This window comes from Meles meles, chromosome 2 (assembly GCF_922984935.1).
Source record: "Meles meles chromosome 2, mMelMel3.1 paternal haplotype, whole genome shotgun sequence".
NCBI lineage: Eukaryota > Metazoa > Chordata > Mammalia > Carnivora > Mustelidae > Meles > Meles meles.
This window is the reverse complement of record NC_060067.1, coordinates 48,684,707-48,707,897: the sequence shown is the minus strand read 5'-3', so window position 1 is coordinate 48,707,897 and position 23,191 is coordinate 48,684,707. Positions and strand designations below refer to the sequence as shown.

Sequence of the window (23,191 nt, the reverse complement as noted above, 5' to 3'; positions counted from 1 at the left end):
ATCACCATTTTGCTTAGATCAGAGAGCGGATTAACTTTGATGTCTGTCTGAACCCCATGTGAGCCACCACTGGTGGTCTGCTCCCTGCAAGCATTCAATCTTCACATCCAAGGGAAGAAGGAGAAATGTGCCAGATAGGAGTCTGAACCAATTTTTTTTTTCCTCAGTGATTGAGATGAAAATATGCACCCTAGGCCTCCTGACATATTTGACTTGCATCCTGTCTCCTTCTATCCCTTGAGCTCTCCCCCCCTTTGCACAAAGGCCTCTCCCCCACCAATCCAAATTTCCTTCGGCTTTGGCAAACATTAGCATAGCTATGAAGTCCCTGGTCCCTTGTCTATGTCATGTGTTGGAGGTGACTGTGGGACTTTCTGCATCTATGAGGTCTTCTGTTGGTATGCAACCAAAATAGAATCTGATGAACTAAAATCCAAAAAGAGTTTACTGGAGGTATATGGGTGGCCTGCAGAATATAATGAACCACAGAGAATCCGACCACAAGGGGGAATAAAAGAATCTGTAGGAGAACAGGCAAGTGGAAGATAAGCAATCATCTCATCAGGACATTAGCAATGGAAGAAATCCACTGCAACAGTACTGTCTGTCTGTCCCAGTGTCTCCAGACTCCTGATTCTTATTTCTGGGAGAAAAGAAACAGTTGGACCAGGTTGGAATTGGACCCGCACTCAGACAATATGAACTCACTGACTTTGCAAGGCAGAGGACACTGATGATAATCACAGGTCTCCGGAGCCAGCCAGACTGGATTCGAATCCTGGCTCAGCCATTTTCAGTAGCTATTGAGCTAGTCATTCTTGCTATGCCCCCAGCTCCTCCCTATGCAAATGCAGAATCAGGAGCTATTATTAGGGAAGGTTGAGGGACCAAAAAGCAATTACTATCCACTGCCGCATCTTATCCCTCTGCCACACTAGAGATGCCATAAGGACAACAGACTCTCTTGTTAATTCTCTGCTGGCTACAGTCACCAGCATTTGAAATGTGCCTGGCACATGGTGCTTGGCTCAATAAACCTTTGTCAAATACACAAATGCTGATGTTTCCTTTTCGTGTTCCCAATCAACTAGTGCAGTGCTTTGCTGGAGTTGGCACACAGTAAGTATTTGCTGATTGAATCTGTGAGTCAGTGGGATCCTCAGAAATGAGAACATGGGGATCAAAGAGATGAACATATATTTGGTAGGACTCAGTGGCAAGCAAGTGCTTGGTAACTAATTATTGGTGTGATGAGGCGAATAAGATGACTATTGTATTTGTATAGATTGTGGCCTGGCCACCAGTCAGACTTAACCCTTTAGATTCACATGAGGGGACAGAGAAGCCACCAGGTTACTTGCTACTTGGAGAGGGGGGTGGTTCATTTGTCCCACGTGAGTCTGTGTCTGCCTCGGAGGCACTGCTGGTGGCTCATGAGGACATCCTGGCTTTGAGGATGTGGGTAGGGCTCATCCAGCCATCCTGGAGAGCTTGTTCATGGAGACAGCCTAGTCTCAGGGAGGAGGAGGAGCCAGTCAGATTAGGAATCATGAAAACCAAAGCCTGGTCCTGGCTCAGCTAATGGTATGTGACCCTAAGAAATGTCTCTGGATCTCAGTGAGCTGCTCTATAAAATAGGGTAATCCTTAACTTGCAGCTCATAGAATTGTTAAAGCAAATGAAATCACACTCGTGGTGACTTTCTCTGGAACTTCTATTGTTAAAAAACAAACAGAAAAAACAACTAAACTGGCTTCAGCGAAGAGGGAACCTCATTGGTTCATGTTACTGAGAAGTCCAAAGGTGAATCCCTTTCAGGTACAGCTGCCTCCAGGAGCGCAAATGTAATGTCAGCAACTGATTCTCTCCACTCCCTAACTTTCCTTCTGCTGTACTGTCCTCATTCTCAGTCTCTACATGGTGGTGCCCAGGGATTCCAGCATCCAATCCTGTCAAATTCTCAATCAGATTTCCAGCAGCTGGAAGACAGTATGATTGGCTCAACGTGGGTCATGTAGCCAGGAGAATGCAGCGATACAGGGTGATCAGGCCAGGCAGGCCTGTCCCGATTGATCCTTGTGGTGTGGGAGCTTGGTCAGGCTTGGTTAAATACCTAACTCTCAGAGCTGGAAAAAAAAAAATTATTGGGGTGCAGGGGGCGCTGAGGAGAAGCCCAGTTTTATGGAATGAGATGGGAGAGGAGGGGTTTGCCAAAAGATATTCCGGGGTGATTAACAGAAAGATACGTGGAGGCTGAGCTGCTAAAATGACAAACACACACGACACCTGGGGTTTTATATCACATGACAGAAAGCATGCATCCCAGCTTCCCTCTCTGCAGGGAAGTCCTCTGTTTTCCCCCTAACAAGCTCCTGCTAGCTTTGGAGTAGCCCCCGCCTCACCCTATAATCATCTGTCTTCCTCCACTGAACTTCTGCAGCCCGCAGGACCCTATCACTCATTGGCAACAAGCTGCACCGGGTCATTAGTTATCTTTTTATGTAGATGTCCTGTCTCTTCATCCACGTGGCAGGATCCCGGAGAGCAAGGGTCACATCTTACTCATCTTGGTGTCCCTCGTCACACTTTGTCTGGTGTTTGGGGCATGACAGTTAGTCCATAAATCTGCTGACAGGTCGAACACCTGATTTATATGCTTCTGGAACCACAGAGGTACACAGTAGCTTGACTCAACTACAAAGCTACAGAGAAAGAGGAAACCTGTGCTCTCCACATCGTTTCTGAAAGATCGTAGATCTTTTCCAGACTCAATAATACTGCTGGGGTCAGGATGAATGTCGTCTTGCTCCCCAGCCTCCAGCTGCTGGTAGCATTCTTATCCTAAAGGATTGAGTGAAGGCCCAAGGAACCTTACTTTCAGCTGCTCAGTACCTCTGGGTAGCTCATATGCTCCCACAGCCCACCCGGAAGGATGGAGAATGGGAATCGTAGGAAGGGGAATGGGATGTTTATCCTCAGCGGCCCCCACCCCAGGCAGTAAGGCAAAACCCAAAGGTCCCATCAATTGGACTGGCCACTGGCTCTCTGAGTTGCACTGACCGTATTTATCCCTACCTCATTGGTAACCCAGACATTCAGCAAGAGGGAACGGCAAGAGAGAAGGGGGATAGAAAAACGGAGTCAGAGCAAATCTCCTCCTAGTTTAGACATTGAAACAACACTGCTCCCCGGCTACTACTGTTGGTCCAGAAGTCCCTGTGGCTCCGTTTGGAAGCCCCCTGCAGGCCGTCCTGCGGCAGACGAGTTGCCCCTTTGTCTCTCATCTCTCCCAACAGTCCTCAAGGAGACCCAATGACTCGTGCAAAGCCGCGCGGCCAAGCCGGGATTCCCTGACCTGTAAAATGGGCCAACTGATATTATTAGGTTTAAATCAGCGAGTCACAGAGAACACGCAGCTCGAGGTAGAAAGACACTAAATTCAAATGGTGGGGGGCGGAGAATGAGGAAGCCTGGTTGATAAAGGAGGGGGTGATAAAGAGGTCAGGAGAATGGTGCACTTAGGGGGAACGGGGCTGCGGGCAGCGCAAGGGCCAGAAGAGGGCCCGTAGGACCCAGCGCAGCGAGAGCCCCATTCACCACGCCGCGGGGCGCTGGGCAGCCGCAACCTCCAGCGAGGTAGCGCTGGGGAAGCGGTGAGCGGCACCGACGCCCCGCGCCCGCTCCCGCCCGGCTCCGCCCACCAATAGCCACGCCCCTAGCCCCACCCCTAGCCCCACCCCCGCACTATCTTGCCCCGCCCTTCCCCCTAGCACCGCCTCCAAGGCCCGGAAGCGAAAGCAGCTCCGCCTCTTCCGGGTAGGGTAACGGTCCGGGGGCGCCCACCGCGGCTACCAGTGTGCGTGTTTCTCAGAGGGTCGGGGCAACCCCTTACCCCGTGCTATGTCCCGGAACCTGCGCACCGTGCTCATCTTCGGCGGCTTCATCTCCCTGATCGGCGCCGCCTTCTACCCTATCTACTTCCGGCCCCTCATGCGGCTGGAGGAGTACCGTGAGTGACCTGTGACCCCGCGCGGTGGCCTGGTCTCAGTAACACCCCTCCCCTCTGACCCACACCTGCTCGTGGGGCCGTGAAAAGAGCTTGGCTCAGGAGTCAGATAGTCCCGGTTCGAGTCCTGCTGTGTGCGGCTTTGTGACCGTGGACAAGTGTGACTCAGTCTCTCGTACTCTCAGCATCCGCATCTGTAAATTGCTATTTGCAATCGGTAAAATAAGACCGTTCAGTCTCCATTGAGACTCCCAGGTGGTAACGAAAGCAGTCGGCACATAGTAAGTTAACACTAAATACTAGCTCATGCTCACAGGTGACATTGGCGGAACGCTTACTGTGTCAGGTTAGACATAACATTGGATCTTTTAATATCCACAACCTCGCTTTGAGGTAGGTATTTTAATGCCCGTTTCACAGAATGGAAAACTGAGGCTCAGGTTGAATAAGAGGCCCAAGGTCACAGAGCTAGTAGGTTGGAAGGCGAGTATTCCAGCCCTGCCCAGTGTCTGCAGGGCTTCTCCCGCACTCGTAAGCTGGGAATGGTGGTACTGGAGGGAGGCAGATGGAGCCCTAATCTTCCTGAGCCTGAAGGTGTTTTTATTGCACTTCATTTCCACTCCCAGAGACAGCTTTAAGCGGAAATGTTTCAAACCTAAACTGTTAACCTGGGTTTTTGAGTTTTCCTCAGGTCTTTTTTCAGATTCTTCTGTCTTCCTTCATTTTAAGCGGGTTGCTCACATGACAATGGTGAATATCCTGGGAGTCATTTTCCTCCTTAATCATTCAAGTTCTATCATTCTAAAAGCCAAACTCTCCTTCCTGGAGACCTATACCTCAGCAAGGATTAGCAGTTTGATACATCTGAAACCATCTGTCAGAGAGAAAATATTGGGCATTAGAGGCTCATTTTGTTCTCCAGGAAACCTGAATCATCTTTAAGATGGAAGAGGGCCAGCCCTGCCCCCTGGAGAATATTAGCAGAGGCTGAAAGCCTGGCGATTTGAAGGCAAAAGCTCTGTGTAAACGCTCTGCCTGTTACAAATGCTACAACATTTGGTTTCTGGAGGCAGAGCGTTTTAAGTACACACTCACATTTCCTAGTAGCTTCTTTCATCACCCAGCATTGAAATGGCCCTGTGCATTCTGCCTTCCAGCCTATGTCCAGGCACCACATGTGGGGGTGGACAGAGGGTGGGGTGAAGCCCCGCATAATCTGGTTCCATCATCCTGCCTGGATCCGTGCCCCAGGCTGTCTTCTTAAGGCATCTAGAATTGAACTTGGGACAAGGGGCTGTGCTTTGGGTCCTGCTGGGAAAATTTCCATTATGAAGACTAAAACGGTGACTCTCTGCTGGGGACGATTTTGCCCCCCAGGGCATGTTTGGTTCTATCTGGAGACATTTTTTCTCATCACAACTGAGGGTGGAGTGGGGTGGTGTGAGGGTGCTACTGGCATCTAGCGGATAGAGGCCAGGGATGCTGCTAAACGTCCACAGTGCACAGAATGGCCCCCACAACAGAATTACCCGGCCCAGGATGTGCATGGGCTGAGACATGCTCGTCCATCCAATGATGAAGGTGTGGACTTGTGCCATGCATTCCCAAGCACTTTATATATATTAACCCGTGTAGTTTTCACAGCCATCTTTGTAGCTGCTGTGTGATTATCACCCCCATCTTATATGTGGACAGACTGAGGTATGGAACAGTTAAGTGAGTGTATAAGGACCCCACAGCCAATGGGTCAGATCTGGGGTTTCAACCAGTGTGCTCAGTCACTTCTTCATCCAACAGTGGAGTTTATAGGGCTCAATTTATAAGTTTGGGGGAATTTTAAATGAGATAATAGGTATAGAAACACCTAGTATGGTTTATATTAGGCGTCCCATAATAATGTTTTTAAAAATAAGGAGCCATAAGACAGGGATGTGAGACAATGAGATGTGAGCAGGGCTGTCGGGCCTGGCAGTAAACTGGGGTCCCGGCAGGTGAGGTATTGGTGACCAGGCCATGGATGAAGCTGCAGTTTGTTTCAGCGCTTGAACCAGTATCTATGTAGCTTCTTTTGCATTTTTTATAACTCGGATTTTAGCAATGACTGTGTACCTGGTACTGTGCTAGGTGCCAGGTGTACATAACCATACAAGATGGTAAGAGCATTCTGTCCATCTCACTGTCCCCGCCGTCATTCAACCCACTTCCCTCACCCACTCCTTGGATTCTGAGCTCATCTCCCTGCTTCTGCCAGGCCCCAGCTACTAACTCATTCTCTACTCAGTGGCCACAGTAGTCTTTCTGGTTGTTCTTTTGTTGCTGATTTCTACCTTATTTGCATTTGTGGTTAAAGAATGAGGACTGTATGTTTTTGATTCTTTGATATTGGTCAGGATTTGCTTTGTGGCTTAGTACAGGTCAGTTTTGGAAATGTTCCTTCTGTGCTTGAAGTGAGTATTTGTCATCGTTGGGTACAGAGTTCTCATATGTCAATTCCAGACCAAGCTTCTTAATTCTGTTACTTAGGTATCTTTAGGCACACAATAGAGAATATTCTGGAGATTTTTTTTTCCAATTATTATTATATAAAGGGTCCCCTTTGTCCCTGCTATTCCTCCCCAGTTCTATTTTATCAATATTAGAGTTACCATCATTGTTTTGGTTAGTATTTTCCTCTTATTAGTTAGTATTTATTCTTTTAGATTTGGCGCCTGTCTTTATTTATTTATTTATTTATTTAAAGATTTATTTATTTGAGAGAGAGTGAGAAAGAGCGGGGGAGAGACAGAGGGAGAGGGAGGCAAGCAGACTCCCCACAGAGTGGGGGCCCAACACGGGACTCTATCTGACAACCCACAGATCATGACCTGAGTCAAAACGAAGAGTTGGACACTTAACTGCCTGAGCCACCCAGGGGCCCCTTGGCATCTGTCTTCAAATCTCGTAAGCAGCCTAAACTGGATTTTTTAACCCATTCTGATAATTTCTCTTAACTGTTGGATTGAGTTCATTTTCATATATGTTTTCTGATATATTTATTTGCCCCATCTTACCTTGTGTTTTCTATTTGTCTATTTCTATAACTTTTTTCATCTTTTTCTGCAACTTCAAGCTTTCTTTTTCTCCTCTGTTCTTTTGAAAGTTCTACGTTGTATTTTTATTCTTTCCTGATTACTGTTTCAAGTTAGTCGGTATCTTTATCCTCCTAGGAAATATACAAAGACCTGGGGAGAATGCCTTGGTCCTCATACCACGTGAGCCACTGTATGTTTATTCCTCCCCGGTCACTTAGTCCCGGCAGGTTTGTGCACTCACTGATGGTTTCTCTTTGCCTGCATTCTTTACTCACCAGGCTCTACATCTGACTCCTTTCCAGTGTCTGTTTTCTTCATTCTGAGGTGCATCTGATAATATTTCTTTCAGGAGCGTTTGTCACTGGCAAAAGTCATCCTTGTTTGTCAGAAAAATGTCTAGAACCTCCCGTTTTTCCCACGGCTGTTGAGAAAGTCTGTTGTCATGCCATTTGTTCTTTGAATTTGATCATCTTGCTTGCTTGATTAAAATACTTCCACAGCCCTCTGCTGTCCCCAGCGTCTAGCCCGTGGAGGCTTACGGAAGTATTTTAATCGGGAGAGTGAGACGATCAGATCCACTCTCACTTGGAGTCAACAGGATTTCCAAATAGAGGAATGTTGTACTTGCTATGGTCACAGGAGAGTTGGCAGAGGTGACTGTAGCCCAAACCAGTGGTGATTATAGGACTGGGGAGAAGTACTGAATTGTGGAGTTGTATTTAAAAAGTAAACTCCACAGCGGGGAGGAGACGAAGGAGAATGACAGTTTCCAGGCTCCAGCAGTAGAGTAGATGATGGCACTGGTCATTAACTAAGAAACACAAGAAGGAATTGGTTTTGGGAGTGAGGAGGATGAGCTAGTTGGGAGGAAAGAGAGCCATCGAAGGAGATGGATAGAGAAGGAGTGGCCAGGGCAAGAGGATCAAAACCAGAAGAAGCTGCAGTCACAAGTCCCATGAAAACAACTCTTGATGAAGAGGGTTATGGTCAGCAGGATTGGGCTTCTTGGAGACAGATAAGAAATATTCAGTAGATTTATGAAAAAGAAGGTGAAGGTCAAAGTTAGCTTGTTAAGAGTACATTCAGTGGTTTGGTGGCGGGCAGAGAGCAGGCTGCTCTGCACAATTAGCTACTTAAAGGTGTTTATGGAGACGAGAATGGTAAGACTGTATTTGCAGCGGGTCAGAGGGCCTGGGGGAGAGTTTTGTTTTAGGGAGACATGGGGCAGCCAAGAAGGCTCTGAACAAAGAAGGATGAAGATAATCCATAGAGTGACAGGTGGTAAGGGATCTTGAGATCAGGTGGCAGAAAGCCTTGGACTGAAGGCAGGACACCTCTTCCACCAGCTCAGGAGGAAGGGCAGGTACAGATGCAGCTAAATAAAGGTTCGATGTTGGGAATTTGTGGGCACTTCCGCGTGATGACTTCCATTCTCGTAACACAGGAGTGTGGTCATCTGTGAGTGTGACAGGCCCAAGCGAGGCCTCTTGGAAGGAAGACAGTGTTTCTCTTCTTGAAACGCTGTCTTCCCTGAGCTGCTTTGACCACCCCCACTGCCAGTCATCTTGCCTTTGCTCTTTTGCTCCTGCCTTTCAGCCAGTCCTTCTTAGCCTCTCTTGTTGGGTCTTCCTCTCCCGACCATCCTTCATACATTTGTATTCCCCAGGACTCTGGGCAGACCAAGGAGAAGGCCACAGTTCTTGGAAGTGCAGGACAAGGTAGGCCAGACATCCGGTCCTGGAGAAGTAGGAGCTGTGGCTGGCAAGGGAGGAACCCACGTTCCCATGTTGGGCCCGAGGGTCAGGTCAGCACCGAGCCTTTACCAGAGCCAGTCTGACTAATGCTGGTGAGCTCAGACACGGGCCATGCGGGGACATCTTGAGGCAGCAGGGAAGTAGGTGAAGGCTGCTTAGATAATGTAAAATCAAGATGATCTTCTATGCCTTAAAAGCAGGCAAGCTGCTCTGACAAGACTGCCTTACTGGATTTCCGGTTGACATTCAGTGTGATCTTCAGCTCTTGCGCTAACTCAGCCAGACTTTCCTAAGTGTTACAGGGATGACAAGGTCAGTTCTGCACATGACACTTGAGTCCTGGGGAGACGGCGTTGGCGCTGGTGGTCAGCAAGCCTAAACCAGAAGTATGGGGACAGTTCTGCTGTGCTCCTGGAGGGAATCCCAGGTGATGTTTTTTAGCTTTCATCCTGCTGGCACGGCGTGGCTTGTTGGAAGAGCCCCCATTTCGGGGAGAGTACAGCTGCTGTAGCTCAGAGCCTAATCTGGCTTTGTGTCCTAGAACTAGACTGATCCTGAATATGGCCTTTTAAAAATAACATGTATTTTATACCAGCCTGTGAGATGAGACAGAATAGGATTGCTTTCGGTGATCCTGTTCATTTTTAACTTTAAGTAGATGCATAGAAGCATAAAATCCTGAGTTTTGCCAGAAAACCCATGCTCCTTCAATCCCCTCACTTAGGTCACTTGTCCAAAGTCACTGAGCGCATTAACTGCTGGGTGGACACTAGAGCCTGACTCCCCAACCTTGTCTGCTGCTTAATGATGCCCCGTTTCTCATGCCTTGAAGACAGCACAGAGTGTGTACTAGCAAGGGGAAAGACTGCTCGGGATCTCGGGATTGCTGTGAGGGGACCTCAGTCCTTCTCCCACATGGTCCCCTTACTGCTGCACCTTCTGCCCCAGCTGAAAGTCTGTTGTACAGAGTCGGAACAGGGTTGTGAGAAATCACTTGACCTGGGAATACTTCTTACCTCAGAAGGGCATTTTCCCTATGCCATGCCAGGTGCTGGAATATGCTTTTTATTTCTTTCACTGGAGAGTCCAGGGCAGTACAGGGACAGACTAAAGTCTTATTTTCTAACTGGCATTACAGAGCTCCCTGGATTCAACCAGACTGTCTGATGAGGAAGCCAAAGTGTTTCTAGTGTTGGGAGGAGTCGGTGCCTCCATTGGCCCTTTGGTCCCCTTCAGCCACTGGTTCACGCTTGCCACCATGGCTCTTGGGTCCCTTCTGCTGCTGGTCCTGGTTGACCCCATCCGTAGGCAGACAGAGGACATGTCTAGGTAACAGCAGCAGAATGGGAACACTGAACACGTAATTTTTAATTTTTTTATTTACTGTTTAAAAAGAGATCCTTTGAAATAATCAAAGTTACGTGAAGTATGTGAGATAATCACGGAACAGTCACAAGGAAGTGTAAGGACTTCCTAAAAACTTGTTTTGCAGTTTTGTATTTCAGTTATTTAAAAAAAAAAAAATCCAAACCAACAGAAAAGACCTAAGAATAGTACAATAAATCCCTCCTTATTTGTCACCTAGATTTATCAGTGAACATTTTGACGCATTGGCTTCCCCCAAAATGCTATGTTACAGATTTGTACATACCTGCATACATACACATATACATACATAATTACATATACGTATAATTATTTCTGTTATTTTGCTGAACCATTTGAGAGTAAGTTTAGGACTCTGTGAGCTTTCCTTCCCAAAAGCTGCAGCCTGGATTTCCTAGGAACAAGGGCATTCTCTTACATAACCACAATGCAGTTAACCAAGCCAGGAAATTTAATATTGACACAATGCTATTATCTCATATACAGTCCACCATACTCAAATGTTGCCATTTGGCCAGTTACTTCAGGTTTCAAGCTGCTTTTATTTTTAAAAAGCTGCTTTTATTTTTAACTGTCTGTGACCAAGAGGAGACGGCGGGGAGAGGTCCTGAAGCCATTGTCTCACTGGGCAGGGCGCCGAGGTCCTGACCTTCTGCACCTGCTTTTGGTTTCTAGATGCTGTTCCTGCGCTCAAGCCTCAAGCACTCGCTCTCAGGCAGTCAGCTGTCAGCGGGCGCTGGGGAACAGTCTTCCTTTGCTGCGTTGTGGATGTGAAAGTAACAAGTCACACAGTAGAGCTGTTAGACAATATGAACATTTAATATCAAGATATGTTTTCATTTCCAGAGAATTAAAATTATTACGTGGATTATGTCACTTCAGTCGGAGAATCAGCCCGCCCACATGCATTATTAGTTTTAATAATAATAACACTTTGGCCCTCTGATTAGAGATAACGATCCTCAATTAAAACTACAAATCACACCACTGCCTTAGCACCAGGGGGCAGAGTTGGGCTTGCTGAGACACTGGAGTGGAGCCTTTTCTAACGGTCTTCAGGAAACTCCAGACCCAGTATTGCCTGTTTGCGTCTTAATCATTTCACTCCTGATAGAAACATGCTCACTACTGAAAAGTCAGCAGTTAGCTTATCCTGACTTGTTCACATAGTTAAACCTCTGACTTCAGCATTGCTCTTTTCCTGAGGTTTCTAGACACTTGCTGTTTCTTTAATGATAACAAAAATTTACAGTCAGCTTCAACAAGACATACTGCTAAATCCGGAGGGACTAGTTTGTTTTCCTTTTAGCATATTCCGCATTCACAAATTATAAAGTGCCTTTGTGTTATATCATGAATTTATATAAGACTGCTTTGGCTTTAGAGTATTTATAAAACATTAATGGATTAAAGAACCAGGGAATGTAGATAGGATGCTAATACCAGTTATCACTTGATAGGAACTAGTTCAGCAAATCGGTTTAAACTAGCTGTCCAAGCCAAAAAAACGGAGGTGGTTGCATAAGGACAAGGATTATAAAGAGATTATGGTCTATTTTAAATAAATCCTTAGCCTCTCATGAACCTCATTAGCAATTAGCAAAAAAGTGTGAAGACAGGGATTCCTTTCTCTTCAGTTGGTTTTTTGTTGCATTGTAAGAGGTTAGGATACAATTAGACATTCTGTCCTTGCTATCAAAAGTCAACTTCCTTTGGTGTTTGGCAGTCTGCCAGTATCTTCCCAGTACCCGCCTCTTCGAGAATGTGTTCAATACACCGGCTGTCTGATTTTTCTTAGATCTATGGGTAGAAAGCTTGCTGGCAATTGATTATTATTTTAAAAACTCACCTCTTCCAGGGGCACCTGGCTGGCTTAGTTGGTTAAGTGTCTCACTCTTGATTTTTGGCTCAGGTCTTGGTCTCAGGGTCGTGGGATGGAGCCTCACGTTGGGCTCCGCGCTCAGCCCAGAGTCTGTTTGTCCTTCTCCCTCTGCTTCTCACCCCGCTGGCGTGTGCTCATGCTCTCTCTAAAATAAATAAATGCAGTCTTTAAAAATAAAAAAAAATTCACCTCTTCCAAAATGTTGGCAAATGGACCTTTTAGGCATGGAAAAGCGTATCTATTTTTGTTCCTGGCACCATGGATGGCAATGTAGTCTTTCACTGATTGGCATTTTCTAAGAGCATATCTGAGACACATCCGTACTTTGAGACCTTACATGTTGACAGTACAGGAGGGCTAAATCCTATAGGAGTTTAATGTCTTAGGAAATGAGATCACCTTTTGTGGAGTTATTTTAGAAAATCCGATACCCGAGAGCTCCATTATCCACTCTAGATGGAAGAAGCCTTTTGGCATAGCTTGTCCTGAAGGTCTTGGTTATCACTTACCTGCTACTTTCAGAAAGGCCCAGGGAAACCATCGGGCCATTGTCTGTAATGGGCTTCATTATGCTGTGTCTTCCCTCTGTCTGTCTTAGAATTAGATATCAAGATTCACATAATCCTTATTGACCAGTGTTTTATTTGCCAAAGCAAAACTTAGCATTGATAAAACTATCAGGTAGGTCACTTAGGATTGACTTTCTGTCACATCACTGGAGAAGCGAGTTCAATGAATATTCTATTTGGCAAATCCCTGTCCCTTGTACCGTTATGCTTCTTGTAACTTTATGAGAATCCAGGGGCCAGAATAAAGGAAACAGCCCAATATTAAATAAGAGCTAAATGTGGATTTCAAGAAACACTGTCAGCCTGATTAAGACAAAGGTCTGATTACAACATTTAATTACTATAATTTAGTAGTAAACATCCTTTGGATCCAGTCTTTCCCCTAAAAAGTCACCATTTGTTTGTCAAGATACTTAAAATAATAAGTCTTTGTTTTCACAGACCTATGGTTTATTCTAAACCACTTAGAAAGATGTGTCAGAATGCTTGAAGCCCACAGACATAAAATGCCCAATTTCTTTTGGCCCTTGCCTGTTGGACATCTCCAAAGAGATGGGCTGAGCTGCTGTAGCTGGAACACGCTTACTAATTGGCACAGCACCTGCAATCAATTAGGGAAGCTTCAATTATCCAAACCAAAGCCACCCACCCAAAGATTAATTTTCTGCTCTATTTCCTATCAAAAACATAGCATATTTAGCTCTGGGTCTGGTCCTTCAGCGGAGCACATTTGAGACATAGAAACTACATCGTTTTCTTGTTAATTGTGCTTGTTCCTTCAATTCAGCAGCCTTCTACTCATAATATCACGCCCACCAGCTCTTTCAAAATTGTTCTTTTTCTGTTGTTTTGTTGCCTTTCCAAAATGCTGAGATCACCGAGAAAAGATGTTAGTCGAGAGCTTTTCTTTTGAAGTACGGCTTTCTTTGCTCTTATTGAAAATACCCAGTCTTTCTGCTCTGTAGGATCTGACGTCCATAACCTAAAAGCTTTGCGTATTTGCGTCTTGTGTATATTGTTTCCAAATTGTCCCATGTCATTGTCCCACATAAATAGAAAGATTTCCACCACCACGGCCCACCCCCCAACCTTTGTAAAAGCAGTTTTTCTATTGTGTTTTTCAGAGAAGGAGCAAGCCATAAATCGAGCTGGTATTATTCAAGAAAATGTGCAGCCACCAGGTAAACTTAGAAATCAAAACAGAATCACATCTGTGCCATTGTGTGGGGTGCGTGTGTTTGCCCTGGGTTTAAGAAATCTTTTGAGTGCAGAGGCTTGCGGGTGATTGTGCCTTTCATTGCACAGAAATTGCTATTTAATAGGAGCCACCCCAAGTATTATTTTTAACAGTTCACCCCAAAATACGTTTTGCGAGTTGGCACATTCCTCTTGTGCATTTGATAAATGGGCATAAAAATGTGACAAGTGTGCGATCGAATATCAAGGGTGAATGGCTGTCCTGTAGACTGACAGACCAAGCACCTAGTTAAACCCTGCCCTCGCGGGAATAAAGCCTGTTTACTTAAGAGCTATTTTAATTGAGGCAGGATTCTGCTTTATTCCAGAAGCTCTAAAGTTCCCTTTGTGGCTAAAATGGTTAGTTACTCAGATGATTCCAGTTGGGTGAGAAGGAGAGGTTTCCAGTTTATTAACCAAAACTCTTGTAATTTGTGGCAACTTTTTTTTTTTTTTTAAATGATTATTTATGTTTTGACTAGGCCAGATACATAGCTTCCTGTTGTGGGGCAATTTGTGAGCCATTTAAGTCTCACGGCGGCCACGGCTGCCCAGCCGTAGCATCCCAGGCTTCCGGCAGCTTGCCCGCACTGTCTCAAACTACATGGAAATTGCACAACTCAATTCTGATGTCATTTTGCTTGTTTGCAGTTGAGGGAAGTGGTAGGAAGTTTAAAAGCGAATCCTGTTTTGATTCATGTTTCTTTCTGTAGGGTTAAAAGTGTGGTCTGATCCATTTGGCAGGAAATGAGAAGGCTATCACTACCTCGATTATGAAAGACATCTTCTTGCTTTCCATTCTGCCACAAGTACAATAAATTGCCTCACTGCAGAAGGATGGCTGGAGAAGAAAACTCTATGAAGCTGGAAATAAGAGTACTGTGCACAAGGATTAATATTTCCTTTCTTAAGTAGCAAAAGAACCCTGGAGCAAATCACACCATTAGGGAGGTTTTCATGATTCGATTTACTTTCTAAAAATGAAGTTCTCTCACCCAGCTGTGGTTGGAGAAGATCTACTTATTATTCAGTCTCTACTGCTTTCCCAGCCAAGCTGTGATGTGAATGCAAGCAGCCAGTAGACCTGGGAAGATCCTAGTCTGTCTTGCCATCCTCCAAATAGGAAATTTCAGTGAAAAGCCAACGTGCTGAGCAGCCTCATGGGGCTCTTTGGAAACATTAAAGTTGATAAAACTCTGAGGACAATGTACATTGTACTCTTTAAGAATAACCAGTTCAGCTTAGCCGTCTTATTGCTGCATGTTGGAAAATAAATAAATATGAAGCAAGTTCAACCCAGTGACTGTGCGTGCATAGTAGAAATCAGTGTTGAATTAACAGAAGTGAAAATATGTATATTAAAAGGATCTATTTTTAATTCACAGTGGTGTTTTCTTTTTAAATCCTACATAAACTCATTAAATCGCGCTAAGAAGCACTATTTGACTAGATTCTATTTGATAAGATACTCGACTCTGTGGTGTTTCTCAGTTTGTGTTCAAGTAAACATTTTAAAGGTAAATAGCAAATTTGTTGAGACAGATACTTAACTGGTTGCCGTGCTCTACCAGCTTTCTCACCAGCCGCTGCAGAAATGAGCGTGAGAATTCTTTCTTTCGTTCGTTCTTTCTCTCTCTCTGGTGCTTTGTCTGGCCCCTTACTAGATTATATGCTTTTGAAGAGACACCTCTTTTTCGTTTTTAGATTTCCCAGAGTGCCTTGCACATTACTGTGGGTTCTCTTTAGATGAGCTGCCTGATGACATAATTTTATTATTGTGAACTGGGAGTCTGCTTAATGGACAACTGACACAGTTATGTGATTACTGTCGAAAAGAACTCAGACTGATGGTTCCGAAACCAAAGGCATCATTTTTTTTGGTAGACATTCCCTAACATTTAATTGACTTATGGCTAATAACCCAATAAAAGAAGTTGACTCATTCAGGGTATATTTGGCCACTATTTTCCTTGGAGGAGGCACCAGGAAGTTGTGTAACTTAAAGTCTGGCATTCTGTGGGCGCTTAATTGAGATTTCTTTATGACGGAGGCAAGCGCATGGACCATCTGCTCTGGAAGATGTCGTCGAGAACTCTGGGACCTCGCCTGCCTGTTGGCAGATGGAACAGACTCCTTTTTTTCTCTTCAGTGGGATCTTTGTCCTGGCTTTGACCCTGCCCTTGGTACACCTCTTGTAGAGATAAAAGGAACTCTCTGTCCTGCTCAGCTGCCTTGATGTTTACAAAAGGATCAGTCTTCATGTTGTCAGAGGTGTCACATCAGACTCTGCTGCCCAGGCTTGACAAAAGCTGGGCTGTAAGAGAGACTTCTCTTGGGGACTGCCTGACGGCCTTGGAGTTCATCCCCGAGGTGCCCTGGTGTGTCTCCAGGACAATAATGGAAGCTCTTGGAACAGGGATCTTGGTCAGATTCCATTAGGAAACACAGAGTTAAAGCAAACTTGGCCTGTTTGCTTCTAATTTGATGATTTCCAAGAGAGTTTTATCATTTCTTAAATGTATTTGATCACAAAATATTTTTCATGGATTATCTTCTGGGATAACATCCTTTTTGGGAAATCTTTCTCTAGATCCGTGGTTCTCTAACTTTTGATCTCAGGACCCTTTAAAACTCTCAAAATTTTTTGAGGACCCCAAAGTGGATTATGCCTGTAGGTACTATATTAGAAATTAAAACAAAATTTTAAAATGTTTACTAATTTACTTAAGAATAACAAACCATATAGAACGATATGACTTATTTTTGTGTGAAAAATTTGTTTTCCAAGATAAAAAATAATTTTGCAAATTAATGTCTGGCATAATAGATTCTCTTAACAGCTAGATTCTAATATTTGCTTCTGCATTTGATCTGTTGCTCTATCACAAGTCCTATGGCCTATCGAAAACTCCACCGTACACACTTATAAGAAGATGAGAGGAAACAAGGCAAGATAGCTGGGGTGCCTGGGAGGTGCAGTCAGTTAAACAACCAGCTCTTGGTTTCTGCTCAGGTTATGATCTCAGGGTCTTGGGATGGAGCCCCGGTGTCTGCACTCAGCAGGGAGTCTAGTTGGGGATTCTCTCTCTCTCTCTCTCTGTCTCTCCCCACTTGTCTCAAATGTATAAATGAATCTTAAAAAAAAAAAAAAGGCGGGCGCCTGGGCGGCTCAGTGGGTTAAGGCCTCTCCCTTCGGCTCAGGTTATGATCCAGGGTCCTGGGATTGAGCCCCGCATCGGGTTCTCTGCTTGGTGGGGAGTCTGCTTCCTCTCTCTCTCTCTGCCTGCCTCTCTGCCTACTTGTGATCTCTGTCTGTCAAATAAATAAAAATCTTTTAAAAAAGTAAAAGGTAAGGGGGACACTTCTGCACTGTTGGTGGGGATGCAAACTGGTGCAGCCACTCTGGAAAACAGTATGGCTTTTCCTCAAAACGTTAAAATGACTCAGCGACTACACTACTAGGTATCTATCCGAAGGATACAAACAGTGATTCGAAGGGGCACCTGCACCCCAATGTTTATAGAAGCAATGTCCAGAAAAGCCGAAATATGGAAAGAGCCCAGATGTCCATTGATAGATGAATGGATAAAGAAAATGTATTATATATAATAGAATATTACTTAGCCTCCAAAAAGAATGAAATCTTGCCATTTGCAACAACATGGGTGGAGCTTGAAGGTATTATGCTAAGCGAAGTAAGAAACACAAATACCATATGATTTCACTCGTGTGGAATTTAAGAAAACAAGCGAATGTAGGGGAGGGGAAGGAAAAATTGAGATCAAAACAGAGGTAAACCATAAGAGACTCAACTCTAGGAAACAAACAGGGTTGCTGGAGGGGAGGGAGGGCATGGGGTAAACGGCTGAGGGCACATGGTGTAATGAGCAGTGGGTCATTACATGCGACTGATGAATCACTGAATTCTACCTCTGAAGCTTAAAAAAAAAAAAGGCAAAAAACTTTAATGGTATTATAAAAATAGTTTCGACTGTGCAGACCTCAAAAGCTCTCAGAGACCCCTAAAGTTTCCTAGACCACACTCTGCATCTAGTTGGTATTTTTTGGATTAAGTCAGGTCTCTTGAGAATTGTTTATCTGTTTGCATCAGTTCCTTCCAATAGTCACTTGCGAACTGTGCTTTGTCTTGTCTATGTAATGGGAGATTAGGAGGAGAGATAGAGGATTTTTTAATCTTATTACAAAATGAAGTTGTTGGAGCCTTCATTTTCAATGTCAAACAATATGCTCTTTAGGAAGGTCGGGCTGACAGGTTTTACTTCTCAGAACCAGAAACAGCTTCACTGCCCAGCAGTCACTACATTTATCCTGTGAGCCTCATGTGTGTAACTTGTTTACCTCTTTGTACCGGCCAACAGGAAGCTCAGCCACATTTGTGACCCAGCTTTGTACAAAGTCCCTAAACCCTTGTGGAATTGAATGGAGACCACTGCATTCACTTTATCCCTTCTTCCCCCTGACTTTGTTTTCTTTTCTGTTTTCTCACTCCAGTTTTCTATCTTGTGTTGCATGTTAGACCCCTCATGTTAAAATGAGGCAGGACCCAAACAGTATTTCTTCAGTTAAGAGCCATGCATAATCTAGTAAGGGCAATGAAGTGAAATAAGATTGAACATGAGAAGTAGAACATGAGAAGTGCCTTTCAAGATGTTCACAGTGTCTTCTGACAGTCTTGTGTCCCTGTAGTTCTGTTCCGGATGCAGCCGGAATGCATTCGTAGACTCACCAACAGAAATGGACCAGAATGTTCACAGCAGCCAAATGCTCACCCACAGTACAAGGGATAAATAAGCTGCAATAGATTCACATGATGGGATACGATACAGCAACAAGAATGAACGATACATGAGTCCCACAAACAATGCTGAATAAACGAAGCCAGTTGCAAGAGTACTTTTAGATTTAATTTAGATGAATAAAAAACAGGGTAAATTAAACCATACAGTTAGAAGTCAGGATGGTGGCTACTCTTGGGAAGAGGGAGGGCTAGTAACTGGGACGTGATACAGGCTGTTTTCACGGTGCTGATAGATTCGAATTTTTTGATCCGAGTGCAGGTTCCATGGGTATATTGAGTTTTCGACTACTTTCCTGAGCTATTTAAGTGCACATTCTTTTCTAAATGTAAGTCATACTCAAGGTTTAAAGAAAAAAAGAAGTGGTGCAGAGATTGGCTTTAGAAGGAAAACAAGTTGAATGTGATTTAAAAGAACAGGAAGTGGAATTAGGAAACTTTCCGGAGAACTCCGCTGTTCAGTGGAAGGAGCAGCAGTTTTAGGAGGGGTGTAGAGCTGCTGGGGACATTCAGGCGCTGTAGGTAAAGTGCCTAGCAGATGCCTGGGCCAACAGAGGCCAGATTAATGAGAGCCGATATCACTGGTGGAGCAGCTGACATTCCAACAGAGCTTTGAAAAGCGCCTGGGATTCAGACATGCAGTGACTGACAAAGGTGTGGACTCAGCAAAACTAAGCCCCTTTGAGAGCTGCTTGGGATAGGGGCAGGTGTATGTGGGGAAACAACTGAACAGTGGGCTTTGCCTGCCCTGTCTGCCACAGCCTGGGCTTGGCACAGAGCAGGCGCTCATTAGGGTTTGGGTGGACTGAATGATCCACCAAAAGAACGAGAGAAGAAAAGATAAAGGGAATGGCAGGTTCGACCACGTGAAGGACACCCCGGAATGTCAAGCTGGTAAATTCTACTTAATTGATAAACATGAAGCATTAGAAGCAGGAAGCGGTCTGAAAGCGTTCAAACCAAGCCAAGGTGCTCGCCCCAGAGCAGGGCTAATCACTTTGGTGGTCGGAGCAGGGCGACCCTATTCGCTGTCCACGTGAGCTAAGTACAGATACAACGAATAAGCACTTAGGTTAATGCAGTGTGACAGACGAGTTTTTAATCTTTTGAATCCGATTTAAAACAATGAGTTTGCATTTTATATTTTTTGCTCTTTAAAAATTTCCAATGAAACTAATTGTATTGTAGTTTACAGGTCGGCGATGGGATTGGTACTCAGAAACAAAAGCTGAGCGTCGCCCCAAGTAGATTGAAAAGCACTGGGCTGGAGGCTAGATCTCCTGTTCTCAGGTCCACGCCAGCACCCCCCCACCCCCCCACCCCCCGCGCCCCGCTGCAAGTCCCACGTACTCAGCGCTCCCTGCCTGCCAGAGGCTCCTTGGTTCTGATGCAGCAGCAGCGGAGGAGAACACCTGCCCTGAGCCCTGGGTGATACTCCTGGATAGCAGGGCAGTTCATGCTCCCAGACCGCCCCTGCTCTGTGCCTGAGGCCTTCTGCGGTTGATTCTGGCTGTCCTTAGGGAAATGCACAGCTCACTGCAACCCAGGGTGTGTGCGTGCGCGCACGCGTGTGCGATGGTGGGGGACCTCCTGGGGAGCCTGACGGGGCATCCCACTGAGTATGTGCCTGAAGAGGGACCTGAACTCGGCTGCTAGCGTCCCTGGAGAAGGGCTTCCCGGCCTGGGCCGGGGAGCAGCTAGCTTACCCTCCCTAAGGATATCCCAGCTGATGGAAAGCAGCAGGGTGCTCTTCGCTCCTTCCCTAAGTGGTGTTTCCCAAACTCTGATCATCTGAACACACTGGGGAGAAAGGAGAGGTGGCTATGCCTCACAAGAGTTGGGGAACAGGGGCGTCTGGGTGGCTCAGATAGTTAAGCCTCAGTCTTCAGCTCATGTCATGATCTCCAGGTCCTGAGATCAAACCTCATGTCAGGCTCTCTGCTCAGCTGGGAGCCTGCTTCTCCCTCTCCCTTTGCTTCTCCCCCTGCTTGTTCTCTCTCTCTCTGTATCTGTCTCAAATGAATAATAATAATTTTAAAAATCTAAAAAAATATATTTTTTAAAAAGTTGAGGAACAGTCTGCAGTCCTCTCCTCTTCCTGGGGTTCTCTGTGTGACCATACATAATTAAAATTAAATAAATAAATAAATAAATAAATAAATAAATAAATAAATAAAATGCTTTGTTCGGACCCTTTTGGTTGCAAGTGACAGAAAAACCAAACTGGAAATGGTGCAAAAGAGAATTCAGTCATGTAATCGAAAATTCTAGAGTCACGATCAGTTTATATCATCAGGGTCATTTTTTCAAATACAAACGTCCTAGGTCACAATCACTTGTGAATGTAAAAAGTGTTACAGCCCAAGTCTCAAGGAAGAGGCCCGCTGGATCTCCTAGACAGTTACAGTTTTTACCTCCCCTGGTAGACATTACCTGCTCCCTTTACCCAGCGCCTCACTCTCTCTCTCATGGGACCATTTCACCACCACCCCCCACTCCCCATGGGCTCACCCCGCTGACTCTATCTCCCGGCTTTGGGTGAAGCTGACTTTATCCCCACGGTCCCGGAGTAGGCACGTGGTCCACATTTGGCCAATCAGAAGGTTGGACAAACTCCTGACCCCTGGGATTGGATCTGGGCTTGGGCATGTGACCCAAACCAGGCTAATCTGGTCTGGCTGGAGTTAATCTTGCCTGCGGGCTCGTATGGTCAGACTAGAGGAGGGTGTCTTTTTCACCACATTTGGGGGTATTGGTAGCTGTCTTGCCACTATGAGGTTGGAGCTTGTCTGAGACTAACACCATTGGAGGAAGAAACAGCAGGAGATAGAAGCCAGGTCCTGATGCTATTGTTTCCACCTCCTGGATTCATTTGTGTCTGAAGGAAGGATAACTCTGGATTAATAAACACTGTTAATATGTTCCTTCTTTGCGCCATTTTAAATTGGGTTTTTGTCTGGAGCTTTGACTAGGGCATCTCAATTTTATATTTTAAAGAGTTATGGGGTGGGGCATCTGGGTAGCTCAGTTGGTTAAGCCACTGCCCTTCGTGACTCATGTCATGATCCTGGAGTCCTGGGATGGAGTCCCATATTAGGCTTCCCCTGCTCTGCAGGGAGCCTGCTTCTCCCTCTCCTTCTGTCTGCCACTCCCTCTGCTTGTGCTCGCTCTCTGTCAAATAAATAAATACAATCTTTAATTTAAAAAAAAGAATGTTATGAGGACTGTTTTGTTTTTGCTTTTTGTTGCCCTTTTTTTTTTTTTTTTTTTTTTTGAAAAAGAGAGAGAGGGCAGAGGAGAGGGGAAGGGAGAGGAAGAATCTTAAGCAGGCTCCACACTCAAAACACAGTCTAATGTGGGGCTCTATCTCATGACCCTGAGATCATGACCTGGGTTGAAACAAGAGTCTGATGCTTAACCAACTGAGCCACCCAGGCACCCCTCCAGTTTATATTTTAATTACTTCTCCTAATGTGTTTTACATGTCATTTCCACCTTAAATAAAGGCTGTTCAACACAGTTCCACCTCTCCTTATGACTTGGGCTTATTATAACTGTACAGATGTGCCTGAGGGGCTGCCGGGACAGGTCAGGCATGTACCTGCTGTGCTTGTGAGCTTTCTGGCTCTTCCGTGGTTCTTATCTCCGCCCTGCCTCACAGCTGTAAGGAGCGGGCTTTGGACTCATCTTGGATTTTTTGCTTCTGGTCTGCAGTGAGACTGGAAAGCAGGTAGCCAAAATGTTGGAATCTGGCATCAAATGAAAGTCAACACCTTTAATGTGGATTTGGAGGCTCTGGTGTGGATGAATTGCGAGGGCTTTGTGACATTTTGGCTGCCCCAGGGATTTTTTTGGTATTCGATTTTTGTTTCTGCATGGTTCTGGATAGATAAGATTTCCTGATTTTTCTGCTGGTTGAGATTTTTACTGTAACAAGATTTTTGCACTAAAGGATTACACAGTGTGAGCAAATGAGCCAGGGTTGAAATGTCTTATAATTTAGCAAAGTTAACTCAGTTTCCTTCAAAGAAGGAACAGTAACCGACAGCAATATTCTGAACCCCATGCTGACCTTTAACTTGTTTTGCTTCTTTTCTAAAATAACCCCATTATTTTCAGCCTCTAATCACATACACTAACTCGTGAAGGGAGGGGAAAAAAAACAAGCTTGCTTGTATCAGAGCGGTTCACTTAAGGCAGATGTGGAATCAATTTGAGCAAATGTGAGTTGCCAGCTTCTGAACTTTTCTGCTAAGTATACGCACCCTGGAACACATCGGAGCCACTTAAGCCTCATAAATGTGATGCTGAGTATTGGGTAAACATCTGTAAGGGGCATGCGGCCAGCTGCCCTTGCTAAGTTGAGTGAAAACCCAGAGGGGCACGCTCACTATGAGAAGCTCAAATGAAGACGATTGTGTTTAGGGAAAAAAAAATAACTGAAGTCTGGTTTTGAGATTACTAGGAAAAC

At 45.1% G+C, this 23,191-nt stretch overlaps 1 protein-coding gene across 1 annotated transcript; it reads left to right on the top strand.

The window, feature by feature from the left end:
- The first annotated feature begins 3,802 nt into the window (after window positions 1–3,802).
- SMIM20 (small integral membrane protein 20) lies at window positions 3,803–15,286 on the top strand. The gene is made up of 3 exons (XM_045997951.1): window positions 3,803–4,009; window positions 13,793–13,849; window positions 14,618–15,286. The coding sequence occupies exons 1-3, from the start codon at window positions 3,901–3,903 to the stop codon at window positions 14,653–14,655; spliced, it is 204 nt and encodes a 67-aa protein (XP_045853907.1). The 5' UTR covers window positions 3,803–3,900; the 3' UTR covers window positions 14,656–15,286.
- Window positions 15,287–23,191: the final 7,905 nt, after the last annotated feature.